The 17,150-nt window shown below is 46.8% G+C and overlaps 1 protein-coding gene and 1 non-coding gene across 2 annotated transcripts in view; one reads left to right on the top strand and one right to left on the bottom strand.

Annotated features, from left to right (window-relative positions):
- camkvl (CaM kinase-like vesicle-associated, like) overlaps window positions 1-17,150 on the bottom strand; it is a 136,599-nt gene that overhangs the window by 10,991 nt on the left and 108,458 nt on the right. Inside the window, exons 8-10 of the mRNA XM_029720345.1 lie at window positions 8,226-8,362; window positions 6,606-6,684; window positions 6,240-6,327 (exon numbers count right to left, since the gene is read on the bottom strand). Of these exons, the coding sequence (XP_029576205.1) occupies window positions 6,240-6,327; window positions 6,606-6,684; window positions 8,226-8,362 (304 nt within the window). The remainder of the gene's footprint in view (window positions 1-6,239; window positions 6,328-6,605; window positions 6,685-8,225; window positions 8,363-17,150) is intronic.
- Window positions 13,329-13,399, top strand: trnag-gcc (transfer RNA glycine (anticodon GCC)). The gene has a single exon. It is a non-coding gene; the product is annotated as a tRNA-Gly (tRNA).

Here is a 17,150-nt window from a genome sequence, read left to right as displayed (position 1 = left end):
GGGATTAAAACTGGAACAGCTAGAGGACTGGAGTAGCCCAGGCCTGAACTAAAGGGGTTAAAACTGGAACAGCTAGAGGACTGGAGTAGCCCAGGCCTGAACTAAAGGGGTTAAAACTGGAACAGCTAGAGGACTGGAGTAGCCCAGGCCTGAACTAAAGGGGTTAAAACTGGAACAGCTAGAGGACTGGAGTAGCCAGGCCTGAACTAAAGGGGTTAAAACTGGAACAGCTAGAGGACTGGAGTAGCCCAGGCCTGAACTAAAGGGATTAAAACTGGAACAGCTAGAGGACTGGAGTAGCCCAGGCCTGAACTAAAGGGGTTAAAACTGGAACAGCTAGAGGACTGGAGTAGCCCAGGCCTGAACTAAAGGGGTTAAAACTGGAACAGCTAGAGGACTGGAGTAGCCCAGGCCTGAACTAAAGGGGTTAAAACTGGAACAGCTAGAGGACTGGAGTAGCCCAGGCCTGAACTAAAGGGGTTAAAACTGGAACAGCTAGAGGACTGGAGTAGCCCAGGCCTGAACTAAAGGGATTAAAACTGGAACAGCTAGAGGACTGGAGTAGCCCAGGCCTGAACTAAAGGGGTTAAAACTGGAACAGCTAGAGGACTGGAGTAGCCCAGGCCTGAACTAAAGGGGTTAAAACTGGAACAGCTAGAGGACTGGAGTAGCCCAGGCCTGAACTAAACGGATTAAAACTGGAACAGCTAGATGACTGGAGTAGCCCAGGCCTGAACTAAAGGGGTTAAACTGGAACAGCTAGAGGACTGGAGTAGCCCAGGCCTGAACTAAACGGATTAAAACTGGAACAGCTAGATGACTGGAGTAGCCCAGGCCTGAACTAAAGGGGTTAAAACTGGAACAGCTAGAGGACTGGAGTAGCCCAGGCCTGAACTAAACGGATTAAAACTGGAACAGCTAGAGGACTGGAGTAGCCCAGGCCTGAACTAAACGGATTAAAACTGGAACAGCTAGAGGACTGGAGTAGCCCAGGCCTGAACTAAAGGGGTTAAAACTGGAACAGCTATTGGACTGGAGTAGCCCAGGCCTGAACTAAAGGGGTTAAAACTGGAACAGCTAGAGGACTGGAGTAGCCCAGGCCTGAACTAAACGGTTTAAAACTGGAACAGCTAGAGGACTGGAGTAGCCCAGGCCTGAACTAAAGGGGTTAAAACTGGAACAGCTAGAGGACTGGAGTAGCTCAGGCCTGAACTAAAGGGGTTAAAACTGGAACAGCTATTGGACTGGAGTAGCCCAGGCCTGAACTAAAGGGGTTAAAACTGGAACAGCTAGAGGACTGGAGTAGCCCAGGCCTGAACTAAAGGGGTTAAAACTGGAACAGCTAGAGGACTGGAGTAGCCCAGGCCTGAACTAAATGGGTTAAAACTGGAACAGCTAGAGGACTGGAGTAGCCCAGGCCTGAACTAAAGTGGTTAAAACTGGAACAGCTAGAGGACTGGAGTAGCCCAGGCCTGAACTAAAGGGGTTAAAACTGGAACAGCTAGAGGACTGGAGTAGCCCAGGCCTGAACTAAACGGATTAAAACTGGAACAGCTAGAGGACTGGAGTAGCCCAGGCCTGAACTAAAGGGGTTAAGACTGGAACAGCTAGAGGACTGGAGTAGCCCAGGCCTGAACTAAAGGGATTAAAACTGGAACAGCTAGAGGACTGGAGTAGCCCAGGCCTGAACTAAAGGGGTTAAAACTGGAACAGCTAGAGGACTGGAGTAGCCCAGGCCTGAACTAAAGGGGTTAAAACTGGAACAGCTAGAGGACTGGAGTAGCCCAGGCCTGAACTAAAGGGGTTAAAACTGGAACAGCTAGAGGACTGGAGTAGCCCAGGCCTGAACTAAAGGGGTTAAAACTGGAACAGCTAGAGGACTGGAGTAGCCCAGGCCTGAACTAAAGGGGTTAAAACTGGACCAGCTAGAGGACTGGAGTAGCCCAGGCCTGAACTAAAGGGGTTAAAACTGGAACAGCTAGAGGACTGGAGTAGCCCAGGCCTGAACTAAAGGGGTTAAAACTGGAACAGCTAGAGGACTGGAGTAGCCCAGGCCTGAACTAAACGGATTAAAACTGGAACAGCTAGATGACTGGAGTAGCCCAGGCCTGAACTAAAGGGGTTAAAACTGGAACAGCTAGAGGACTGGAGTAGCCCAGGCCTGAACTAAACGGATTAAAACTGGAACAGCTAGATGACTGGAGTAGCCCAGGCCTGAACTAAAGGGGTTAAAACTGGAACAGCTAGAGGACTGGAGTAGCCCAGGCCTGAACTAAACGGATTAAAACTGGAACAGCTAGAGGACTGGAGTAGCCCAGGCCTGAACTAAACGGATTAAAACTGGAACAGCTAGAGGACTGGAGTAGCCCAGGCCTGAACTAAAGGGGTTAAAACTGGAACAGCTATTGGACTGGAGTAGCCCAGGCCTGAACTAAAGGGGTTAAAACTGGAACAGCTAGAGGACTGGAGTAGCCCAGGCCTGAACTAAACGGTTTAAAACTGGAACAGCTAGAGGACTGGAGTAGCCCAGGCCTGAACTAAAGGGGTTAAAACTGGAACAGCTAGAGGACTGGAGTAGCTCAGGCCTGAACTAAAGGGGTTAAAACTGGAACAGCTATTGGACTGGAGTAGCCCAGGCCTGAACTAAAGGGGTTAAAACTGGAACAGCTAGAGGACTGGAGTAGCCCAGGCCTGAACTAAAGGGGTTAAAACTGGAACAGCTAGAGGACTGGAGTAGCCCAGGCCTGAACTAAATGGGTTAAAACTGGAACAGCTAGAGGACTGGAGTAGCCCAGGCCTGAACTAAAGTGGTTAAAACTGGAACAGCTAGAGGACTGGAGTAGCCCAGGCCTGAACTAAAGGGGTTAAAACTGGAACAGCTAGAGGACTGGAGTAGCCCAGGCCTGAACTAAAGGGGTTAAAACTGGAACAGCTAGAGGACTGGAGTAGCCCAGGCCTGAACTAAGGGATTAAAACTAGAACAGCTAGAGGACTGGAGTAGCCCAGGCCTGAACTAAAGGGGTTAAAACTGGAACAGCTAGAGGACTGGAGGAGCCCAGGCCTGAACTAAAGGGGTTAAAACTGGAACAGCTAGAGGACTGGAGTAGCCCAGGCCTGAACTAAACGGATTAAAACTGGAACAGCTAGAGGACTGGAGTAGCCCAGGCCTGAACTAAAGGGGTTAAAACTGGAACAGCTAGAGGACTGGAGTAGCCCAGGCCTGAACTAAAGGGGTTAAAACTGGAAGAGCTAGAGGACTGGAGTAGCCCAGGCCTGAACTAAAGGGGTTAAAACTGGAACAGCTAGAGGACTGGAGTAGCCCAGGCCTGAACTAAAGGGATTAAAACTGGAACAGCTAGAGGACTGGAGTAGCCCAGGCCTGAACTAAAGGGGTTAAAACTGGAACAGCTAGAGGACTGGAGGAGCCCAGGCCTGAACTAAAGGGATTAAAACTGGAACAGCTAGAGGACTGGAGTAGCCCAGGCCTGAACTAAAGGGGTTAAAACTGGAACAGCTAGAGGACTGGAGTAGCCCAGGCCTGAACTAAAGGGGTTAAAACTGGAACAGCTAGAGGACTGGAGTAGCCCAGGCCTGAACTAAAGGGGTTAAAACTGGAACAGCTAGAGGACTGGAGTAGCCCAGGCCTGAACTAAACGGATTAAAACTGGAACAGCTAGATGACTGGAGTAGCCCAGGCCTGAACTAAAGGGGTTAAAACTGGAACAGCTAGAGGACTGGAGTAGCCCAGGCCTGAACTAAACGGATTAAAACTGGAACAGCTAGAGGACTGGAGTAGCCCAGGCCTGAACTAAACGGATTAAAACTGGAACAGCTAGAGGACTGGAGTAGCCCAGGCCTGAACTAAAGGGGTTAAAACTGGAACAGCTATTGGACTGGAGTAGCCCAGGCCTGAACTAAAGGGGTTAAAACTGGAACAAATAGAGGACTGGAGTAGCCCAGGCCTGAACTAAAGGGGTTAAAACTGGAACAGCTAGAGGACTGGAGTAGCCCAGGCCTGAACTAAATGGGTTAAAACTGGAACAGCTAGAGGACTGGAGTAGCCCAGGCCTGAACTAAAGGGGTTAAAACTGGAACAGCTAGAGGACTGGAGTAGCTCAGGCCTGAACTAAAGGGGTTAAAACTGGAACAGCTATTGGACTGGAGTAGCCCAGGCCTGAACTAAAGGGGTTAAAACTGGAACAGCTAGAGGACTGGAGTAGCCCAGGCCTGAACTAAAGGGGTTAAAACTGGAACAGCTAGAGGACTGGAGTAGCCCAGGCCTGAACTAAATGGGTTAAAACTGGAACAGCTAGAGGACTGGAGTAGCCCAGGCCTGAACTAAAGGGGTTAAAACTGGAACAGCTAGAGGACTGGAGTAGCCCAGGCCTGAACTAAAGGGGTTAAAACTGGAACAGCTAGAGGACTGGAGTAGCCCAGGCCTGAACTAAAGGGGTTAAAACTGGAACAGCTAGAGGACTGGAGTAGCCCAGGCCTGAACTAAAGGGGTTAAAACTGGAACAGCTAGAGGACTGGAGTAGCCCAGGCCTGAACTAAAGGGGTTAAAACTGGAACAGCTAGAGGACTGGAGTAGCCCAGGCCTGAACTAAAGGGGTTAAAACTGGAACAGCTAGAGGACTGGAGTAGCCCAGGCCTGAACTAAACGGATTAAAACTGGAACAGCTAGAGGACTGGAGTAGCCCAGGCCTGAACTAAACGGATTAAAACTGGAACAGCTAGAGGACTGGAGTAGCCCAGGCCTGAACTAAAGGGGTTAAAACTGGAACAGCTATTGGACTGGAGTAGCCCAGGCCTGAACTAAAGGGATTAAAACTGGAACAGCTAGAGGACTGGAGGAGCCCAGGCCTGAACTAAAGGGGTTAAAACTGGAACAGCTAGAGGACTGGAGTAGCCCAGGCCTGAACTAAAGGGGTTAAAACTGGAACAGCTAGAGGACTGGAGTAGCCCAGGCCTGAACTAAAGGGGTTAAAACTGGAACAGCTAGAGGACTGGAGTAGCCCAGGCCTGAACTAAAGGGGTTAAAACTGGAACAGCTAGAGGACTGGAGTAGCCCAGGCCTGAACTAAAGGGGTTAAAACTGGAACAGCTACAGGACTGGAGTAGCCCAGGCCTGAACTAAAGGGGTTAAAACTGGAACAGCTACAGGACTGGAGTAGCCCAGGCCTGAACTAAAGGGGTTAAAACTGGAACAGCTAGAGGACTGGAGTAGCCCAGGCCTGAACTAAAGGGGTTAAAACTGGAACAGCTACAGGACTGGAGTAGCCCAGGCCTGAACTAAAGGGGTTAAAACTGGAACAGCTAGAGGACTGGAGTAGCCCAGGCCTGAACTAAAGGGGTTAAAACTGGAACAGCTAGAGGACTGGAGTAGCCCAGGCCTGAACTAAGGGATTAAAACTGGAACAGCTAGAGGACTGGAGGAGCCCAGGCCTGAACTAAACGGATTAAAACTGGAACAGCTAGAGGACTGGAGTAGCCCAGGCCTGAACTAAAGGGGTTAAAACTGGAACAGCTAGAGGACTGGAGTAGCCCAGGCCTGAACTAAACGGATTAAAACTGGAACAGCTAGAGGACTGGAGTAGCCCAGGCCTGAACTAAACGGATTAAAACTGGAACAGCTACAGGACTGGAGGAGCCCAGGCCTGAACTAAAGGGGTTAAAACTGGAACAGCTAGAGGACTGGAGTAGCCCAGGCCTGAACTAAACGGATTAAAACTGGAACAGCTAGAGGACTGGAGTAGCCCAGGCCTGAACTAAAGGGGTTAAAACTGGAACAGCTAGAGGACTGGAGGAGCCCAGGCCTGAACTAGAACAAGTTCAGACTTTGAAAAATCATCCTAGAGCTCAGTCCTTTCAACCTGAAGATCCCAGTGGGGCCATGATTTGACCTTGTTTCTTAGAGATCCCAGTGAGGTCATGATTTGACCTTGTTTCTTAGAGATCCCAGTGGGGTCATGATTTGACCTTGTTTCTTAGAGATCCCAGTGGGGTCATGATTTGACCTTGTTTCTTAGAGATCCCAGTGGGGTCAGGATTTGACCTTGTTTCTTAGAGATCCCAGTGGGGTCATGATTTGACCTTGTTTCTTAGAGATCCCAGTGGGGTCAGGATTTGACCTTGTTTCTTAGAGATCCCAGTGGGGTCATGATTTGACCTTGTTTCTTAGAGATCCCAGTTGTCTTGAAAGCACCAATAGAGATTAAACATGCGAGGAGGATTCTTACCCTCCACTTGGACTTAGCAAAGTTCTTCTCAAACTGGGCACACACTCCATCCTTCAGGTTCTTCTCCGAGGCCCCGTTACCAGCAATCCTGACAGACAGAACAATAAACATGTTAATGACAACATTCATTGAGTTAGCCTGTATGTGGGAAGCAGTCTTTTATGTTTTCATGATGAGGCTCTGTTTACTAAATAGTGTGTGTGTGTGTCTCTGTTAGTGTGTTAGTGTGTGTGTCTGTGTGTGTCTCTGTTAGTGTGTGTGTCTGTGTTAGTGTGTGTGTGTGTGTCTGTGTTAGTGTGTGTGTGTGTGTCTCTGTTAGTGTGTGTGTGTGTCTGTGTTCGTGTGTGTGTGTGTGTGTGTGCTCACCACTTGTGTAAGAGAGCATCTGCAGCTGTGATTCTCAGCATCTGGTCCACCTCCATCAGCCTACACACTAACTCCTTAGCTGAGAAAGGGGGAGAGAGGGGGCAGGAGGGAGAGAGGGGGCAGGAGGGAGAGAGATGGCAGGAGGGAGAGAGATGGCAGGAGAGAGAGAGGGGGCAAGAGGGAGAGAGGGGGCAGGAGGGAGAGATGGCAGGAGGGAGAGATGGCAGGAGGGAGAGAGGGGGCAAGCGGGAGAGAGGGGGCAAGCGGGAGAGAGGGGGCAGGAGGGAGAGAGGGGGCAGGAGAGAGAGAGGGGGCAGGAGAGAGAGAGGGGGCAGGAGGGGGAGAGGGGGCAAGAGGGAGAGGAGGGAGAGAGGGGGCAGGAGAGAGAGAGGGGGCAGGAGGGAGAGAGGGGGCAGGAGGGAGAGAGGGGGCAAGCGGGAGAGAGGGGGCAGGAGAGAGAGAGAGGGGGCAGGAGAGAGAGAGGGGGCAGAAGAGAGGGAGGGAGAGAGAGAGAGAGGATGTGCAGTACAGTAAGTCATTATGTACCGGCACTACATTACCCCCTCTAGTGGACCTGCACTACATTACCCCCTCTAGTGGACCTGCACAACATTACCCCCTCTAGTGGACCTGCACTACATTACCCCCTCTAGTGGACCGGCACTACATTACCCCCTCCTGTGGACCTGCACTACATTACCCCCTCTAGTGGACCTGCACTACATTACCCCCTCTAGTGGACCTGCACTAGTTTACCCCCTCTAGTGGACCTGCACTAGTTTACCCCCTCTAGTGGACCTGCACTACATTACCCCCTCTAGTGGACCTGCACTACATTACCCCCTCTAGTGGACCTGCACTAGTTTACCCCCTCTAGTGGACCTGCACTACATTACCCCCTCTGGTGGACCTGCACTAGTTTACCCCCTCTACTGGACCTGCACTACATTATCCCCTCTAGTGGACCTGCACTACATTACCCCGTCTAGTGGACCTGCACTACATTACCCCCTCTAGTGGACCGGCACCACATTACCCCCTCTAGTGGTTGTCTCTACATTTAACATTTTGGTCATTTATCACAGGGGTTTCCAACCTCGGTCCTCTAGTCCCCCCAACAGCCCATCTCCAGTCCTCCAGTACCCCCAACATCCCAACCCTGGTCCTCCAGTCCCCCCCCCCAACAGGAGGGGTACTGGAGGACCAGGGTTGGGCTGTTGGGGGTACTGGAGGACCGGAGTTGGGCTGTTGGGGGTACTGGAGGACCGGAGTTGGGCTGTTGGGGGTACTGGAGGACCAGGGTTGGGCTGTTGGGGGTGCTGGAGGACCAGGGTTGGGGAAACACTGATTTAGCAGACATTCGTCTCATCCAGAGCGACTAATCGCGGAACTAAGGTAAGCAAGACAACCACATATCACAGTCAGTTCTGGCAGGTAAAAACGTTCGGCAAAAAAACAGCTATCAGGGACATCAGTGTTAGGTATCAGGTACCATCAGGTGCCATCAGGTGCCATCAGGTGCCATCAGGTACCATCAGGTGCCATCAGGTGCCATCAGGTGCCATCAGGTGCCATCAGGGGCCACAGTAAGAAGCATTTTCTTTCTTCAGAGTTGTGTACCTGGAACAGAGATGTCGTCCCAGTAAGGAGCGTCAAACTCAAACTCCCCGGCTACGATACGACAGAAGATGATCCGGTTGTGAAGGTCTGTGTTCTCTTCTTCTGTCTCATCGTAGAACGGAGGATTCCCCGACAGACTGAGAGAGGGAAGGGGTGGAGAGGGGAGGGGTGGAGAGGGGAGGGGGAGAGAGGGAGGGGTAGAGAGGGGAGGGGGTGGAGAGGGAAGGGGTAGAGAGGGGAGGGGAGAGGGAGGGATGGAGAGGGAAGGGGGAGAGAGGGAGGGGGATGGAGGGAGGGGTGGAGAGGGGAGGGGGAGAGAGGGAGGGGGATGGAGGGAGGGGTGGAGAGGGGAGGGGGAGAGAGGGAGGGGTGGAGAGGGGAGGGGGAGAGAGGGGAGGGGGAGAGAGGGAGGGGTGGAGAGGGGAGGGGGGAGAGAGGGAGGGGGGGAGGGGGAGAGAGGGAGGGGTGGAGAGGGAGGGGTAGAGAGGGGAGGGGTGGAGAGGGAAGGGGTAGAGCGGGGAGGGGAGAGGGAGGGATGGAGAGGGAAGGGGGAGAGAGGGAGGGGGATGGAGGGAGGGGTGGAGAGGGGAGGGGGAGAGAGGGAGGGGGATGGAGGGAGGGGTGGAGAGGGGAGGGGAGAGAGGGAGGGGGAGAGAGGGAGGGGGATGGAGGGAGGGGTGGAGAGGGGAGGGGGAGAGAGGGAGGGGGATGGAGGGAGGGGTGGAGAGGGGAGGGGGAGAGAGGGAGGGGGAGAGAGGGAGGGGTGGAGAGGGGAGGGGGGAGAGAGGGAGGGGTGGAGAGGGAGGAGGGGAGGGGGAGAGAGGGAGGGGGAGAGAGGGAGGGGTGGAGAGGGGAGGGGGAGAGAGGGAAGGGTGGAGAGGGGAGGGGGAGAGAGGGAGGGGTGGAGAGGGAGGGGTGGAGAGGGAGGAGGGGAGGGGGAGGGGTGGAGAGGGTGGTGTGGAGAGGGAGATTGAGAACGGAGACAAAACATGAAATACACAGATCATTTCCATCAGACACATTTGCAGAAGTCATTCTCAAACTGTACATATATTGATGTAACCGATTTATTTACTAATAATGATGAGTTATTACTGGGGACTAATCATTATGATGAGTTATTACTGGGGACTAATCATTATGATGAGTTATTACTGGGGACTAATCATTATGATGAGTTACTACTGGGGACTAATCATTATGATGAGTTATTACTGGGGACAGGACTAATCATTATGATGAGTTATTACTGGGGACTAATCATTATGATGAGTTATTACTGGGGACTAATCATTATGATGAGTTATTACTGGGGACAGGACTAATCATTATGATGAGTTATTACTGGGGGCTAATCATTATGATGAGTTATTACTGGGGACTAATCATTATGATGAGTTATTACTGGGGACAGGACTAATCATTATGATGAGTTATTACTGGGGACTAATCATTATGATGAGTTATTACTGGGGACTAATCATTATGATGAGTTATTACTGGGGACTAATCATTATGATGAGTTATTACTGGGGACTAATCATTATGATGAGTTATTACTGGGGACAGGACTAATCATTATGATGAGTTATTACTGGGGACTAATCATTATGATGAGTTATTACTGGGGACTAATCATTATGATGAGTTATTACTGGGGACAGGACTAATCATTATGATGAGTTATTACTGGGGACTAATCATTATGATGAGTTATTACTGGGGACTAATCATTATGATGAGTTACTACTGGGGACTAATCATTATGATGAGTTATTACTGGGGATAGGACGAGATCTTTCTTTTTAAATGTTTTAAGAGAGGGAGACATAATTATTATTATTTTTCTTCCCTTTTTCAGGACCCTGTCTTTCAATGATAATTCGTAAAAATCAAAATATCTTCACAGATCTTCATTGTAAAGGGGTTAAACACTGTTTCACATGATTGTTCAATGAACCATAAACAGTTAATGAACATGCACCTGTGGAACGGTCGATAAGACACTAACGGCTTACAGACGGTAGGCAATTAAGGTCACAGTCATGAAAACTTAGGACACTAGAGAGGCCTTTACTGACTCTGAAAACACCAAAGGAAAGATGCCCGGGGTCCCTGCTCATCTGCGTGAACGTGCCTTAGGCATGCTGCAAGGAGGCATGAGCACTGCAGATGTGGCCAGGGAAATAAATTGCAATGTCCGTATTGTGAGACGCCTAAGACAGCGCTAGGGAGACAGGACGGAGAGCTGATCGTCCTCGCGGTGGCAGACCACGTGTAACAACACCTGCACAGGATCGGTACATCCGAACATCACACCTGTGGGACAGGTACAGGATGGCAACAACAACTGCCCGAGTTACACCAGGAACGCACAATCCCTCCAACAGTGCTCAGACTGAATAGGCTAAAAGAGGCTGGACTGAGGGCTTGTAGGCCTGTTGTAAGGCAGGTCCTCACCAGACATCACCGGCAACAACATAGCCTATGGGCACAAACCCACCGTCGCTGGACCAGACAAGACTGGCAAAAGTGCTCTTCACTGACGAGTCGCGTTTTTTTCTCACCAGGGGTGAGGGTCGGATTCGCGTTTATCATTGAAGGAATGAGTGTTACACCGAGGCCTGTACTCTGGAGCGGGATCGATTTGGATGTAGAGAGTCCATCATGGTCTGGGGCGGTGTGTCACAGCATCATCGGACTGAGCTTGTTGTCATTGCAGGCAATCTCAACGCTGTGCGTTACAGGGAAGACATCCTCCTCCCTCATGTGGTACCCTTCCTGCAGGCTCATCCTGACATGACCCTCCAGCATGACAATGCCACCAGCCATACTGCTCGTTCTGTGCGTGATTTCCTGCAAGACAGGAATGTCAGTGTTCTTCCATGGCCAGCGAAGAGCCCGGATCTCAATCTCATTGAGGATGTCTGGGACCTGTTGGACCAGATGGTGAGGGCTAGGGCCATTCCCCCCAGAAATGTCCAGGAACTTGCAGGTGCCTTGGTGGAAGAGTGGGGTAACATTTCACAGCAAGAACTGGCAAATCTGGTGCAGTCCATGAGGAGGAGTGTCGTGGGAAATTGCAAGATTATGTTATAATGGTTGTTTTATTCGACAGAATAAAGTATTCTGTTAACTATTGTGTGTGCGTTCTACTGAGGATGGGCCTCTATGAGAACACTGACGGAGGAGATTTACGATGTCTTTGGGTGATAAAACCTAAAGAGCATTCCAGAGAACATGAGCTAATGGTTCTGTTCTATACCGTACCAGGAACAAGATTAGAACTTCGTCTTAGGGACCAAATTGAACGATAATTTATAGTGAATGCTATCTGGCTAAGGGATACTCCTTTCTCAATTATAAAGTCCCTTTGTGGACTGTTCCTAAGATCTGTGGTTCGTCATGTAAGTTGAGAGGGGTGTATCTTGGCTATAAAAGATCTTTGTACTTTTCTGTTGTCACTTTTCAATGGCGCATTATTGAAAGCCAAGTGCTAATGCAAAGCTCTTATTATTAAAGATGTAGTTTAAGTATAACTCTGACTGGTGTGTGAAGTTTGTAACTCTCCTCATTTGGTAATGCAGAAATTAGCCACCACATTTGGCGACGGGGATGGGACGTGAATCTTCACTCGGTGACCCCTCCTGACGACCTAGGTAAATCGTGCACGAGGGATCTCGCAAACTTGGGATCTCAGGGAACGAAGCAGATGGACCCACCTTTGATCCGAGAGGCAGCGAGCCGAGTGGATAACACATCTCGAACTTAGTTTTTTTTAAAGAAAGAGTTGAGTGAACCACACTTGAAGTTGAGTTTTTAGAAAAGCCTCTGTTACGTGAGCTCTGAGGGTGTTTTCCTGTGTGAGGGGGGGCACCTTGGAGGCGTAAACAGGGCCGAGTCAGAGGAGAGTAATCTGAGAGTTTGCGGACTCAATGATACTCTGCCACTGGTTGTTTGCAGGTGACCTAGAGCCGTCCTGACACTGAATTGATCGGAGTGGGGATTGGTGCGGTTTGTGGGGGTGAGGGGCCAGGGTGACTGTTCTGTGTGAAACACGGTACTTGGTGAAGCCCTATTGGAATAAGGACCTAGTTCTGAAAGTGTCTGTGTGACTGTCTAAGTGACCCTCAGAGGTGGTGAATTCCAATTATTTTAAATGTGCTAGCCAGGTATGCCCTGGGCTACTCTGTGTGAGTATGTTGTTTGGGGACCACTAGGTAATCTTTGTAGGAGCGTTCTGTGTGAGCGTGAGTAGGTTGACTCTGTGTGAGTAACCTTTCAATTATGTTCTGATATTCTGTGTGGACATCTGACCAGTTCCGTGTGGACATCTGACCAATCCTGTGTGGGTGATCCTTAAAGTTCTGTGTGAGTACCTAAGAATTTCTAACGTTTTATATGGATTCTGTGAATATATGAAAATATGATAAATTGTATGTCTGTATAATCCATTACTAGAGTTTGATAAAGTAATGGTGAGAATGTAATTAGATAACGTTTAAATCACCCATTCTTAGACGTACGTAGGTTTTGAGTTGGTATCTTTAATGGATAATTTGATAAAGATGAGGTTTTAAGCACTATTAAACTGTCTAAAATAAATCGGGGCAATTGTGCTCTAGAAACTGATTGGAGTGTATCCACTTCTGGTTATCTTACTCTAACGATGTAACTATAAATGCATGTTGGATTATCTCCGTCTGAGTACAACAGTTAAAATAAAACTGCCCTTAACCCTGGCCACAATCTGATGGAATCTCGACGTAATTTATAATGTCGTACAAAGCCTAGGGTATCCATCAAACTAATTATCATTGCGTGATTAATGTGATGTAGTAAAAGTAATTGAAATACGTTGCATGAGAAAACATAATCTACTTTTATTAAAAGGCGCAAGATCTGTTTCCTAGTCTATGAATGTTGATTTTACTCTTTGACTGCTAATCTATTCATTTGACATGTGAGAATCATCGCCGGAGTAACGGACCTTTAAATTAGGGGCTATTTTCTGGGAATTGTCTCGGTAGAACGTACCTGATTATACCACTACAGACAATTATAAAGTGGGTTTATTTGCAGGGAGTCTTAGTCATTTAAATAGCATTGGTGGTTCAGTGGTAGAATTCTCGCCTGCCATGCGGGAGGCCCGGGTTCGTTTCCCGTCCAATGAACTGACTAAAATCTGGGTTTCTGATTGTAATTCAACTAGTGGTATGTTTTGCCTGGAAAGATACGGTCGCTAGTGTTTGTTTAATATATAAACTAAACGTTTTAATAGCTTGTTTAGTATTAAATTAAGAGACTAATTCATTCAACATAAATAGCGGAGAGGTAATTGCGAATAGAGTTGTGCCCACCAAAATGTGTTTTTTTATTCTTATGGATTGACTGATGTATTTGATACATTTGGCTCTTTACATGTTCTTTTTAAAGTCTTGGACATTTCATAAGTGTGAAGCCGAAAGAGAAGAGAAAGTTGTAAAGTTTGTTTTTAATCTTACGATAGAGGAAAGGCAGAACATTGTTTGAATAGGGGTTATATTTTTGCCTACTGGTAAGAATAGGAGAGTTGGTTGTGCGCGCAGGGCTATGTTGGGCTGTAAGGGATTCAGGTGTGAATAAGGAAACATGTTGTGATAATGTATTCTGATGATTGTTGCTTGGTTTTATTGTTTAGGTAACACCAGTGAATTTGAGCAGGAAGTTAATGTATTCTAACATTATAATCTGTTTCCATTATGTGGAACAATGTCAGGTCATTAAAGTGGATTGCAGTTTGAGTTTGTTTTTATGTTTACAGGGACAGTGCAAATTAATAACAGTTGTGTGTGTGTCTAATGGCAGGGTATTTCAGACATGGGAAGCTCTCACACTGAAAGCAGATTGACTAAAGGTGCTTTTCCTTAAGGGAACTATACAGTCATCTCTCATGGCGGACCTTGTGGATCTGGTGCCATAAGGTTTGGTTTAACTAAAATACTGAGTGGAGGGCAGGAGCTTATGCTTTCTATCGCTATTGGGCTTCCGATCAAGTTCTTTGAGAGCCTGTTTGTAGACAGACTGAAAGGGTTTTAATGTTGTATAGCAAGCTTGGGCCCAACTAGTCAAGTAGTATGTTAAGTGGGGGAGTATCATAGATTTGAAGTATAGTTTTGTTACCTCTGTAGTCAAACAATTTCATACGTTTTGGAAATTAGCTAGGTTGAATTTGGTTATTTGAGTTATCTTTTTCATTTGCTTTTTAAAAGAGAGGTTGGAATCAAGTATGATGCCCTGGTTCTTAAAATCAGATACCACCTGGAGCTTCTCCCCTGATACATAGACATCTGTCTCAGGGGCATCAGTTGTTTTCTTTGTGAGGAACATGCAGACTGTGTTTATTTATTTTATTTTATTGAGATACAAACATGAGTCCCTGAGCAACTTTGTCATCTGAACCATTACAGTAGTGAGTTCTTGGGTAGTTTGTTTACTATTTGCATGCACATATATCACTGTATCATCTGCATACATTGGAACTTCAGACCCTGTACAGACAGAAGGCAGATCATTCATGTACGAGCTGAACAGTATTGACCTTTGGGGAATGAAAACATTGTAGATATAAGTGGAAAAAAGTTAGTTTTGACTCTTTACGCTGATGAGACAGCACCAACTTTTTAAAGGTTTTAGATTTGTTAAACAACAGTTTTGTTTTTACCAAATTTATGCAACAGGTTGAAATGATTAGATTGCTGGAAAGAGGTTATGGGTTTGTTTATTGTTTAGTGTTTATTTTAGGTGTTGATTTCACTTAATTAAACATTGTATTATCTGATGTGTTTGAATAGGATTCTTTCTTCTGGGACGGATGGAAGTCACCTAAAGTATGTATGTTAAAGTAGACATGGGAAAACATGTCTCAAACAACATTTTATTAAATGCCTGGGATTAAATATTACTGATTCCTTACGCTGAGAAATGTACTACATTTGCGATAGATGATTAAGCATACATATACATTGATGTAGATTAAAACTAATGATTAATGATTCGAGGGAGTACAGTGGAATTATCATTATTATTATTAGGTTGTGTTTGTAGTTAACTTTTGGGTTTCAGAATCGGTGTAGTACAATGAATGCTAACGAAGTGTTTTGTGTTTTTCTTTTGGGAAAAAATGGGGATTTCCTTGTCTCTCTGTGTTTCCTGGGGCTATAATCTTGGTGAGATTGAGGCCGTAAACTATGAAAATTGAAAAGGCCTGGAAATGTTTTGTTTGTTTTTACCTTAAGGTTTGCAAAATACCCACACACACACAGCACATTTGTTATGACTATTTGTTGGTGTTTTTAAAGTACTGTTTGATTAGATTTTTTATTTCCTTTGGGTTTGGTGAGTTTTACATTTGTCTTAGTGCTACGATATCTTAAAGGGGCACCCACACACATGGAATTTTTATACTTTTTTATTTTCTGAGTTTGAATTAAACACGTGAATTATTTTGATAAAGAAAATGTTCTGGGAACCTGGGATACAACATGTAGGAAATGTTTGACAGTTTTTCTTTAATTTGTCTAATAAGACACACCTCTTTGGAAGGTTGGTATGACATCACTCGTATCACGACTTTTCATTGGGGCTTGATCACCCTCATTGGGGCTTGATCACCCTCATTGGATAATGAATTTAAGGTCATTTTGTAATACTGATTTCAAGGTAATTCGTGAAATTGATAATTATGATGGAGTTTATAGTTCTTAGACATATTTGAAATTTAGTTGTATCTTTTGACCAGTAGTTGTGTTGTTTTATACATTACTCTCACGGAGAGTTATGTGTTAAAAATGGGGGAGGATACAGTCCTTTGAGGTTTTGGATTCAGTCCTTTGAGGATTTGGATTGAAGTTTACACACCTTGAGTGATATGTGAAGGAGTGTATTGTTGTGTTGTTTGTTCTGTTCTATTCCCGATGGGTTATAGGTCTAACTTCCTGACTTTGTGGCTCTGCGATGGGGTTGACAGTGTGATGGGGAGTATAAGCCAATTTGAAAGAATAGTTTCAATAGAATGTGTTTTTATTCTCTTTGAAATATGTTTAGACATTTGTATTAAGAATAATTGGTAAAAGTAATAATTTATCATGTAGTTAATGAACTGAACTAAACTGTTGTTCTGATCTGTTCTTTCGAGGTTATCATGAAAAGTGACATCAGACGGTATCTTAATGCATGGAAGAGATAATTGGACCGAACCGTGTGTGTACCTCAAACCCCCTCTAATTGGCTGAAGAAGAGTGACAAAGGCGTTGCCCTGTCCGCACCACTTCTACCGAGAGAAATGGCCGAGCCAGAAGTCGGTGTACAGTATCCGATCTAAGCTATCAACTGCTTTTCTGTCATGTCTTTTCTCAGGAGTGTGAGAGGAGTCCACGTGGAGTGTGAGAGGAGTCCACGTGGAGTGTGAGAGGAGTCCACGTGGAGTGTGAGAGGAGTCCACGTGGAGTGTGAGAGGAGTCCACGTGGAGTGAGCATTGGGAGAGATCTGTTCTAAACTTCTCTTATGTTACTGGTATACTGGTTGACGAATGGACAAGACATAATGGACGTCTAAGGTGAAACATTGAAATTGGGACATTATAATGGGCCATTCCCTTTGAACTGTAAAGATATCTGAAAGATATCTGAAGAAGAACGAAAAGGACACCAGAAGAATCAGTGCCTGGACGAGGGGGTTGGTCAATTGTGCCCAAAACTGTTTAGACTTTTGGGGTATCAGGTTGATTGTAGAGGTCTACACCACGTAAAATTATAGTAATTTAGATTAAGAATGCATTGAGATACTGCTCTGTATTATAATCATGATCAAATAGTTAATAGAAGAATTATGGGATAATTATACTGGATGTTAATATAAATGTACATTCTGCCAATGTTGATGTG

Source organism: Salmo trutta, chromosome 28 (genome assembly GCF_901001165.1).
Source record: "Salmo trutta chromosome 28, fSalTru1.1, whole genome shotgun sequence".
Taxonomy (NCBI): domain Eukaryota; kingdom Metazoa; phylum Chordata; class Actinopteri; order Salmoniformes; family Salmonidae; genus Salmo; species Salmo trutta.
Note: the sequence above shows the minus strand (reverse complement) of the source record. Positions and strands in the feature narration are given on the sequence as shown.